The 12,064-nt window shown below is 39.8% G+C and overlaps 2 protein-coding genes across 3 annotated transcripts; both read right to left on the bottom strand.

Annotated features, from left to right (window-relative positions):
* Positions 1-5,953: 5,953 nt before the first annotated feature.
* Positions 5,954-9,680, bottom strand: RB195_000408 (uncharacterized protein; the record flags this gene model as incomplete). Of its 2 annotated transcripts, none has more annotated exons than XM_013448138.2 (6): positions 5,954-6,188; positions 6,246-6,568; positions 6,633-6,816; positions 8,239-8,315; positions 8,397-8,506; positions 9,620-9,680. In XM_013448138.2, 6 exons carry the CDS (start codon positions 9,678-9,680, stop codon positions 5,954-5,956), a joined length of 990 nt encoding a protein of 329 aa, XP_013303592.2. The 2 variants fall into 2 exon arrangements, with proteins under 2 accessions (XP_013303592.2, XP_064052620.1); XM_064196739.1 differs by having other exon boundaries at positions 9,620-9,638.
* Positions 9,661-11,725, bottom strand: RB195_000407 (uncharacterized protein; the record flags this gene model as incomplete). Its single annotated transcript, XM_064196738.1, has 3 exons — positions 9,661-9,687; positions 9,933-10,052; positions 11,597-11,725. 3 exons carry the CDS (start codon positions 11,723-11,725, stop codon positions 9,661-9,663), a joined length of 276 nt encoding a protein of 91 aa, XP_064052619.1.
* Between the last annotated feature and the right edge of the window lie 339 nt (positions 11,726-12,064).

Genomic DNA, 12,064 nt, shown 5'->3' with positions numbered 1-12,064 from the left:
GCGTTCCAGCGCACTGTTTTCCACAAGGAGTTCGATTGGAGCACGCCAGCCCTGTGCGACGCCACATCTTCCTGGCTGTTTTTTTACGGCAATTAGGAAGAAATAGACGGAATCACACCCCTCTCCATATTCTACTATGCCGTATACGAATACTCCACCTGAAATCCGTACCACCACAGATTCGTGGTATGCTGCCTTTAAGGAATTGGTGGTGCAGTAGGTTCAAAACGATGTGATGTCTGGTGCGTTCGAGTAAGCGGAACACTCGAAGTGACAGGGTTGATACCCAGGTACCACACAGTATTGCTGCTGTCCGATTATACAGGAGAGTAAGGGTTTGTTCTTGATTGCAACCGAGAGCAGTCGCTTACGCAACCGAACCACTCTCCATGTTGTTTTGGCCCAACTCTATGCATTTTAGTTCCAAATTTGAAAATCCACGTGGAAATAAGGAAGTATTTGCAAAATCTTTTATGCTACTTGATGGGGCATTTTTGGCTCCGAGAGGCTCTTTCTGGTTCTCTTCTCCTTTTTTTCAATCCTCTCAATACTTTAAGTTCTTTAAAATTCCTCTGGTATTTTAATTTAATATTAAGTTCTAATACCAATACAACCAAAACCGGAAACATTTACCGAAAACATGCTAGAGAATACTTATTGGGAGGTAGGCAGCATGTTTGTGCGATGCAGATTGTGGATTAGCATTCAGGCTATTGCACCGTTTACTTCCTCCGCCTCTCCATACACATCGAGGAAATATCTCTTGGTGACTTTGTATTGTTTTGCCGTGCGAGAGCACAGATCATTCATAATTTCGCACCCAGTCCTTTGACCAGACAAAATATAAGGCTGACAAATAAGTCGTGGGCGGTAAGTGAGAAAAAAAATGTACATGGAAATAAATGGCGTTTCCACAATGTTATATCTCATTCGAAAGAGAATTATGCACTCTATGAGACAATCCTATCATGACTTCCAATTTTATTTGCTCCTGTTGTTCTTTCAGAACATCAAAATCAAGAGTCAAATTGACGAAACGGGGCATTTTCGATGACTTATCTTTTTTTTATCTAATCAAGATGATAAGATGCGATAGTGTAGGAGCCTTGCAATAGGATAAATCTTCATTTTTTACACCTGTGCTAAAAATTTTGACTTATATATTTTGTTAATGTAAGAGAATGTAATAGAATATATGTATACGCATGAGGTTAGAATTATTTAAATGTGGGAAGTAATACTATAGTTTTTTTTTCTGGAATGACCATCGGAGTGGCTGAAAAAAAGAAGTAGCGACACAAGGAAACGTTGCAGGCGCGCTTGATGAACGAATAGTTAAGGATAGTGAATCTATCTATAAGAATGAAAGAAGAATTAAATGAACTATTATCTAATATTCTGAAAAATTCAAAATGACTTCTCGAAGACAGTTGGATTGAAGAAATTTTGAACATCTACAATTATATGCGACAAAAAGAGTTAACTGCCAATTAATGGTCGCCGTTGCCAGTCATTCCCCCTAGGGATAAGTTGTCGCGGGAGCTGTGGATACCTAACGATACGCAGCCAGAAAAAGACCTTTACCCATTGACTTGGCCCCGTACAGCTGGAATAGGTCATGCTACTTTTGCAGCAGTAGTAAGTGCTAATAGAATAGTAAAATAGTAAAATAACAGTCATAATCTAAAAATATCTAGTGAAAGATGCCGGACCTATTTCGGGGACGCATCTTTCGTAGCGGCAAAGACTTCAAATTTTTGGATTTGGACTCATACATTCATTAATTAGTTTTGTTTTCATATTTTGTTTGTTTTACATTGTTTTAATTGTTTGGTTTTTGTTTAAATTCTGTTTTGTTAGGATTGGCCTTCCTCCTCTACTGAGGAGCCTCAAGGAAAGCTAATCCAAAAATGGATCGTCTACGTAGACGTGAAACGATCCATATTTCAATCTCATCCTCTGTCTTATTTATTTTGACTTTTTTGAGATTTCGGAGAGCTATAGCAATCCGCGAGGAACTAAAATACAATACCGCTACTAACTTGTGTCCCAAAATCCGTCGCCGACGGATTAATCCGTCGCAAACCGTCGGAATTCTTGGAAGTGGTCAAAATTAAATTTTGAAAGTACCATTCGAAAGTAAATGAGCTGCTGATTTCAAATATACTTCGAGAATTTACTTTTGACAAATGTGTGGCCTGAAAACGGGCAAACTTTCCTCAAGCCCCGTTAATTACTTTCACACCTCCGCAATCCTTCCATTGGCATATCCCGCGGATACATCTCCATGGAAGAAGGGGGTGTTCATAGGATTTCCGCCTATTTCTCGAAATTGGACAAAATGTTCATTACATCCGTAATCAGGAGGTTATTTAGAGCATTTTGGTACCCCACATCATATGTTGGTCCGAAATTTCCATTCTCTTCAGAAATTCACGAAAGTGCTCCATCGAAGATTAATAAAACGTCACACTTTCAAAGCTGTAAAAAATCTTCTCGGAAATTTTTCAGTAAACAACTTGTACTTGACAATAGTTCATATTGTAAGCTTCTAGCTTTGAAAATGTCTAGTTTTTCCAGTGTCAAACTTACAACATTACTCTATTTCGTTATTTGGTCCAATTTTTGAACAGCTGTCAACAGCTTAGAATGAACGCTTAAGTCTCGCGATTCGGTGCTTGCCTAGAACTTTCCTTCCTTTACGAGAATTGAATTAGGCACTAACATTGGATGAGAGCTAGACATGGTTTTCGAGTGACCAAATTGAGGAAATTTTCGTCTGTTTTCACAAAACAGAAATTTTTGCAGCCTCTATGAATTTTTTCAGTACCTCAAATAGCCAGTTCTTCTCACAAAAAGACGCTCTTTCGAATGATGTTAAATTCACTTTTATTTACAAACTTCAAAATTTCAACACTGACTCCGCCCTCTTATAGGGCAGGCGATATTCTATAGCTGGAATGGTTATCGCGGCCCAGGCACGGTCTGCCAGGCATCTCACACCTTCGATAGGTGACTCCTCTGGCGATTCGGCGTCACAGAGAGACAATAATGTTTGAACATAAATGAACGGTGACGAGAATTCTACACAGTTTTTAGTCATCGGAACCATACAGCTACTTCAATTTCACAAGCTTTCAGAAAGAAATAGAAACAAACGAAACAAACCTCCTGAAAAAGACAGACATGTAACAAATTAACACGTATTAAGGAAGAAAAAATCGAAATTTTTTAAATTTTTGAATTTTTCGTGTATTGCAGTTCAATTCGAATAATATTCACTTCTTCCTTTTCTTCCCTCTCCTTTTCTTTTTGTTTCTTGGTTTAGTTTCATCAGTCATTTTCCTTCCTAGCCGTTTCAAATTATCACTGCTGTTTTTACAAATAAGAACTCTTTAGAATTCTCGTCACCGTTCATTTATGCTCAAACATTATTGTCTCTCTGTGACGCCGAATCGCCAGAGGAGTCACCTATCGAAGGTGTGAGATGCCTGGCAGACCGTGCCTGGGCCGCGATAACCATTCCAGCTATAGAATATCGCCTGCTCTATAAGAGGGCGGAGTCAGTGTTGAAATTTTGAAGCTTGTAAATAAAAGTGAATTGAACATCATTCGAAAGAGCGTCTCTTTGTGAAAACAGACGAAATTTTCTCCAATTTGGTCACTCGAAAGCCATGACCAACTGTCATCCAATGTTAGCGCCTAATTAACTTCTCGTAAAGGAAGGAGGGTTCTAGGCAAGTACCGAATCGCGAGACTTAAGCGTTCATTCTAAGCTGTTGACAGCTGTTCAAAAATTGGACCAAACAACGAAATAGAGTAATGTTGTAAGTTTGACACTGGAAAAACTAGACATTTTCAAAGCTAGAAGCTTACAATATGAACTATTGTCAAGTACAAGTTGTTTACTGAAAAATTTCCGAGAAGATTTTTTACAGCTTTGAAAGTGTGACGTTTTATTAATCTTCGATGGAGCACTTTCGTGAATTTCTGAAGAGAATGGAAATTTCGGACCAACATATGATGTGGGGTACCAAAATGCTCTAAATAACCTCCTGATTACGGATGTAATGAACATTTTGTCCAATTTCGAGAAATAGGCGGAAATCCTATGAACACCCCCTTCTTCCATGGAGATGTATCCGCGGGATATGCCAATGGAAGGATTGCGGAGGTGTGAAAGTAATTAACGGGGCTTGAGGAAAGTTTGCCCGTTTTCAGGCCACACATTTGTCAAAAGTAAATTCTCGAAGTATATTTGAAATCAGCAGCTCATTTACTTTCGAATGGTACTTTCAAAATTTAATTTTGACCACTTCCAAGAATTCCGACGGTTTGCGACGGATTAATCCGTCGGCGACGGATTTTGGGACACAAGTTAGTAGCGGTATTGTAGTGTTTATACAGGAACAAACTCAGAAAGTAACGGTTGACCAGATTACGATAACATTAACAGACAGTGAATAAAGATTCAGTAGCAAAACGGACGTATTTTAAGCATGTATATGAGGGAAAAAAAATAAAATCTCATGTGCGGAGAGAAGGAAAAGGCCGGTAAGGATGTGCGCATGAAAAACATGAATGGAAGGAAAGAGACTGGGGACGGTAACAAATTGAATATATGGAGAAAAGAGATTAGTAAATGAGTACATATGAATTTAATTTGATCCTTTGATTCTGGCAATTCGTTTAAGGTTGAACTACACGCCCTAGAACGAGCGACATTTGACTGGAACCGTAGAATTAATTACTGCGAAGCGAATAAACGTAAATGCTAATTGAAAGGTTTTTTATAGTGTTTGGTGAAAACGGATGTAAAATTTTCAGGAAAAAGAATTCTCGAGAAAAAAAATGGCTTCTACCGGGCTCCTTCTGCGAGTATGATAGTGGTAAATAAAATGAAGTGGATAAAGTGCCAGCAGATACATATTCTGATGCGATATTGAGTGGATTTGACATAAGAATACGTTGTCTAGTGCTAACTTATAATTTTCTAGAAGAAAGATGAAATGCGAAAGGCAAACGATGATACTAATATGCCAGAGAGGAAAAGTGAACGCCAGTAAGGACGAATATGAATTGTATTATAATTTGTAATTGTAAGATTTTCCCAATAAAATTAGAAATAAAGTTTTACTGTTGAAATAGGCAAACCCAGGAAGTATAAACAATGAGAAGCCACTTGCCCCAAGGATTTCGACCGGTTTCTCCAAGGTTTGCGCCAATACCCTTGTGCAAAAAAGAAGAATACCAGGGAAGAGAACACTTGTTTTCTGAACTACACGATATCTGAATGTTGAGCTTCTCTCAAGTTTCAGATATTTCCAGTTTGTTGTAATAAAAGTTTTGTATAAAGCAGAAATTTATAAGAGTACCAATCCGAACGTTCGGGTAACGCCGGAGATCACAATTCTTATGGTGCTCGCTTCGCCCGCCTCCACTGGCCACTTGAAATTAAAAGAAGTGTCACTTTCTGGAAAATAAAATCTGTAAAAGTCGACCGAAAATAACTTTAGTTCATAACCTTCATGTATAGCCAATGCCATATATACACACATCCACTTCCATACACATGCACACACACTTTTCTTTGCAGAAGGCCTGAACACGGCGAATTCGGCGTCGATCATTTACATGATGTACGCTATGCTGGGTTTTCAGAAGTCTATGTGTCGATTGTTGGTCGATGTTGATGTTGATCCCTTCGTTATTGTTTGCTAGGCATAGTCACATCCCAAGCGATCGTTAGCACACTTACGTTACATACCAAGGACGCTTTTTCAACTCCATGCATTGGTTCGCTGTGGCGCTGGTTTTTTTTTTGTCGTAAACTCAAAAGAAAGAAACAACTGTCTGAATGGAATGACCATAACTGTACATACATTCTCTTTATAGCTTACTACACTGCAAGTACTCAATAGTTCAATGAGCTTCATTTCAAAAAGAACCAGTATTATTGACCACGAAGTAACAATGCTAACAAAGCGGAAACCACACGGACATTGACCGAATTACCAAGACATTGGTACATTTGCTTATCAGATATATTTGGAGGAACTACAAAGTCTTTTGGAAAACACATCAAATTTGCCACTTCTCTTGGAGATAGCCGTCGCACTGCACCAATTAAGCTGTCAGGATCATTCATTGCAGCATCGGAGAGGCGATTTTCTTTCACCAAATCAGGCCTAAAGGAAAATTCGCCCACGTATCAATTAAAAAAACTCCTAAAGGAGTAACTATACCTGAGGCAAAAATACGACCCACATCCAGAAATATAGCTTCCATATGATTTTGTGAAGCAAGCTGATCTCGAAGAGTGCGGTAGAATAATGTCAAGCGCACGGCCATACCGTTGAAGAACACCTATATCTAGGAAAAGGGAAATAGTCCGTAGCGATTCGTCTACAAAATTGCTCATTTCTTCTAGCTCCTCTGAATCTCTTCGTTCCAAATGAGTGGAAATTTCCTCAGTACAGCCGGTGGATGGAAAGAGTGTGGATGCGAGGAGATAGTACCGAGGACGCGAATTAGGTACACCAAACTGAAGTGGTGAAAGGATGTACTCCTGAAGAGATCAACTTCAAAAGGAGCGAAACAATATAAAATACGATGGAAAGTACCCCTCCTACCTTGGTTCCGTAGCGTAGCTCGTGTAGCGTAGTGATAACTGCATCATGTACGGAAGTGGTTTCAAACCCAACAACATTTTCCAGGAAAATATAAGACGGTGGTTTTTTCATCTGTTTGAGTTTTTCCAGAAGTATCACTAGCGAGTCACAGCGATGGTCGCTTATACCTTTTTGGAGTCCCTTCCTACAAAAAAAGAATCAAATACTATGTAATTAACAGTCTTATTAATCGCATCTAAGAAAGTTGATGGTCAATTTCTACCAACTTGTAATTAAAAGCGGTAAGCCTGAAGCCCGTTGCTTAGAAGTGACGCGCTCGTAGAGGGGCTACACTAGAGCAAGAGTAGACGAAGGCCGCTGACTCTTATTTTTTCACCGACGAGAACAAACGGGCCAGACGGGTTGTCGGAAGAGCCGAAAAAATAACAATATTTTTTTAAACAGATTTAAGAGATTACAGAAGAGTGGTCAGAGTTGCCACATGGTTATTTCGAGATGGGTTCTGTTGCTAGCGGTGTTTTTAAGACAAATTTTTGACTCCTTTAAACCTATGCAGAAAATTTTAAGTGTTCATGAATTCGGCAGCGACTTCGACTGTACTCCACCTCTAGTAACTCCCTTCACTGTTACAGAAATGTACTATATTCACAAATACCATTTTAAATAATCCTCCTCTGAAAGTCTGATCATGGAGGAATTTGAAAAGCCGGAGGCTTCCCTGAACTTCGCTTCTTGACAGACAACAAAGCAAGATTTTGGAAGAAATTGCGGATAAACCTTCATTTTTTGCTGCTCATCCTCTCGTCCCTGAAGGACGTACCTTGCAGAAGTAACGGGCGTTTATCACTTCAAGGAATCGTCATAAACAGGATGGAGCCAACTCAGTACAGAGCTGTCGCCCAATGCTACTGTAATTACTCACTCTCAGAGTTCTCCCGTCCACGTTGTGCCTTATAGCTATTTTTTGTCCGGGTTTACAAATGATTATGTAGTAGTTCGAATGTTCTCTTGTCTTGAAACCTCGGCATATTCTGTCTGTGTTTTATGATAGTGTGCCTGCGAGGTTTTTAGATGGAACCTTTATTTGCATGACGTTTCGGCTATTAGGTTTCACGCTTTCGCAAATAAAGGTTCCATCTAAAAACCTCGCAGGCACATTATCACAAAGCACAGACTGATTATGTGGTATTCAATGTTAACCATCTACAGTTATCACTTTTCTGTTTCTTGTCAGACCCAAGCGCAACAATGAACGTTGAAATCAGAAGCTCATTTACTTTCGAATGGTATTTTCAAAATTTAATTTTGCCCACTTCCAAGAATTCCGACGGTTTAGGTTTTGGTTTTGGGACACAAGTTAGCAGCGGTGTTGTAGAGAATGGTCACAACGACTTGAAGCTTGGTTGCGATCGAAGTGGGTCCATTTCTAACTCCACTCCAACTGCACAGCAGAGAGCTCTATCTCAGTCGCAACTGCTTCCACAGTCGCAATTCGTGCACGAATACGTGGGGAACTGGCCAGACTTCAGGATGTTTCAATCAGACTAAGTGTAATATAATAGAACTATTGATAAATACGGGTAATGCAAGAGAAATGTATGACTACCTAGTGAATGGTTGGCAAGGTGGACTCATCATCCATAGATCAGCGTGCAGCTTATCTAATTTTTCCACTGTTAGCGCCTGAAAAGTTGTCTTATGAGAAAAGGTGATAATCATCCTGTGACTCAAATAAATGAGTTTCCAACTCTTTTAGAAGTCCACCTGTATGTTATTCTGAAGTAACGACGTTTTCGGGAAGTTGTAGGCGTAGATGCTGTTAGCAGTCGTATTAATATCACACGCAGCAAGTACGCATGACTTAGGAGATGCATCTAAAAAATAAAGATTGAAGTACTTGGTCAAATTATAAAAGGATGAAGAATAAAGTGACTAGCGTATCAATCCACTTGGGATACGCCAACGCGTTTTACTGGAATTCGTAACCGTTGAGGTTTTGGAACGCGAGTTAGCGTACACAATGACTTGCGGGACCAGCCAATCATCAAGTCAGTGTTTTTATCCTCCCAGACAAGCCTGGGTACCAATTTATCAACCTTGGAGGGACGAAAAGCTTGGGTTGCACTAGTGCGGTTTCTAACCATCGACCGTCTGGCTACAACGCACCTCTAACCGACTGCACCACACACTCCCTTGGTCAAATTATGAAGAACATAAAACTCACTTGTTGTTCTTGTTAGACTTCAGTCTTTTTATTCGAGTCATAGCGCATGATAAAGATTTTATCTTATCAAAGCCCTTTTCCATTAGTTTTGTAGTTTTTTTTTGCTCCTCAGTGGCCTCTACGGTTTTGGTTTGCAGTGGTAAGTACCGTTTCTTCGTGTAACTGTGCACGATCAACACTGGGGAGAAAGCGAGTTGGGTGGACATCCAAAAATTGGTAGTTATGGTTATCGAATCAGATTTCCTGGGGTACTAAGCCACAAAGCAGAGCTGGTAATTACGTTAATTAGCATGATTATTTCAATTACCCTTGATCATTTTCAATTAAAAAATTTGGGGGCGTGCTCATCATAAGGAAACCCCCCCCCCCCCCCCAAACCCAAACCCCCCCCTCTTGCTTCTCCCACGGATTCCCCCACCACGTCAGATTCGTGGTATGCTGCCTTCAAGTAGCGGTTATATCCCCATTTTTGTGTCTCACCTCATTTCCCTTTCTTCGACTAACAGAAAATGAAAGTAAGAGCGAGCTGCTAAGTAACGCGACGCAACTATTGATGCTACTAAATGTTAGATTACTCGTAACATCGCGTGCACACTACACACAAAAACCCCAGTGAACGGTCCGAACAGAAATCGCAGATCAAAACGAAACTTATTTTCATAGCAGTCAAACAATTTTTCGCCTACATTCAGATAACAGCTGATGTTACTAGCTGAATACTTATAAAAAGTAACGAAACGAAAATAAAATAGGTATTGCTTACCTCTGAGTGCATAATGCATCCCTCCAATACCAGAATAAAACTCAATCGAGTTGACAGTCATGACTATTCTGAAATTGACACTTAGACGTTTAGTCGTGCAACTCTACCTAATAGGCCAAGGCTTTAAAAAGCTTCTGACGAGAAGCATGCACAATGAATTATTGAGGAATTTAGCCATAAATACGACGAGCGATTTGAATTTGTTCGACTGCTGGATTAAGATTATCCACACTGGCAGCGAAGAACAAGGCGGTCAAAACGACTTCATTTATGGTGCGATAATCAATGTACAACAGGGTCAAAAGGAATTGACCTGAGGTGCAGTTGCGTAAGCGGTACGAATCCGAAGCGGCGCGGCTCTCAACCACTCGCAGGTGACTGCTACATTACCACTGCATCGCAGAAGTTTCCGAGCTGCAAACCAAAGGCGGACCTGAGCAAAGAGGTTAACACCACCACTTTAATTTTAGTGCTGTTATCTATCGACTGGATAATAATCTAAAACACTCGCACATTTCCATCATACTCCGTTTATTCAGTTAATTATGTCGGATGCAGCCCCAATAATTTGTGCCGTGGACATATAATCCTATTTCATCAATAGGGTACTCCGAATGTGATGTATTTCCCTCTCCATCTACTCTTGAAACACTTCGTCATCAGATGTTCATAAAATGTCTGTGTATTTGAATTACCACACGAAATTCTGAACTATCCCACGGCTATTCGCTTGCATTCACTAACCAATAAAAATTTGAAGTGGATGCACCTTCTGTAAATTTCCGTTACAAGATTAAAATTGCTTAAATCATTAACAGCACGTTCTCTCTATTGTTTAAGAAAAATATAAGCATTAATGGAATATTTCGCAACCTTCTTGCTGAAAAAAGCCGGACCACACTTAAAGGATATTCAAACTTGATTTTAAATCTATATCCTCTATGCCATTATAATTTGGAAACATTATTCGAACTATTAGAAGGAACTCTTTCCTCTTCTTCTGAGCAATTTACATGGAATGATGTGCTAACATGAAATGACGTGAACTTCATCTTTACATTGAAAGGTAAAGGACTCAAGTCAGATCAGGCAAACTGTTAGCTACTATTTAAAGGCAGCGTACCACGAAACTAACGATGCGGGGGTCTCTTTGGGCGAATATAGAATTCGGGGCATAGGTGACAAGATCAAAAGATCTAGCACTCTCGATCTCATTAAATTATATTACTCCACTTCCAAACTGCTTGATTATAATAAGCGACTGTTAGTGCTACTGACTTCTTCAGAATTAATCGCTATATGGTCCTAATTAGTGTGAGATGCATACAATTTTAATTCGCAACCAGGAAGAAAATGCGATGAGCGTCATTGAACACTCAATCGAAAGAATGATGCTAGGAGTATCGCTCTTCACGTGAGGGACGGGATTCAAAATTCTATTCTACATCAACGATCGAAAATTAAAGCTGCCACGACATTTGTCAAGAAAAGCAAAATAAGGTGGACCGGACATGTGGTGCGCTTCAACGACAATCGTTGGACTAGAGCCGTGAGCGACTGGGTTCCACGCGATATTAAGCGCACTACGGGCAGACCGCCGACCCAATGGTCAGATTTCTTCACAAACTCCTTGAAAGAACAATCCGATGCTCTTCGTGTCCAACAAGAAAAGAGGAACTATTGGGCGACTCTGGCACACGATTGGGACAAATGGAAAAATTACTGGCACAAGCTCAACAAGTTCGAAAAGCTAAAAAAAAAGTTAAGGTGATGTTCCTAATAAATATGGCATTAACTAAAACTCGAATTACAAAAACAGAACTCTTCCAAAAGTCTTCCAACATCGCAGTAAATTTGTTAAGAAGAATTCTAAGCATCTAACTGTTCCAAATAGCACACTATTTACAGACCTATTCTGGTCATCTCCTGAACTCATCTTCTCGCCAAAAACCCGTAAAATTGTTGACTTCTACTCACCAATCTACCAGTGATATCTTGAAACAAAGAATGGTAGAGGGGAACTGCGCAGAAAACATCGTTCAAATCCTGGTCATAGCAAATCGGAATGTGGACTATCCACACGGCGGACAGGAACTCCATATCCATAGCTGTTCCACTTGATCAGACGCGCAATACACACCATCAGTTGGTTTACACACAATGCGCGCGGTTTTTCGCCAATCATTAGGTCCTGAGTTGAAATTTCAGCCGTTGTCTTGATCAATATGCCTTCATAACGAACACTTAGTAGAAATTACATATGTTTCGAAGCATTGTTCTTGTGGTTCTTTCGTCACACTTAATTGCTAATGTTGGTGTTCTTCTTTCTTTACTTAATCGAGTCGTTTAGTTCGATTAACTAAGTTTCGAGTTCATTTTTGTTCTTGCGCTGTAAGATGTGTTCGTAGTGATCACTGGATTTGGATTAGTTCTGAGTTTTGCAGA

Source organism: Necator americanus, chromosome IV, assembly GCF_031761385.1.
Source record: "Necator americanus strain Aroian chromosome IV, whole genome shotgun sequence".
NCBI lineage: Eukaryota > Metazoa > Nematoda > Chromadorea > Rhabditida > Ancylostomatidae > Necator > Necator americanus.
This window is presented reverse-complemented; position numbering and strand designations above follow the sequence as displayed.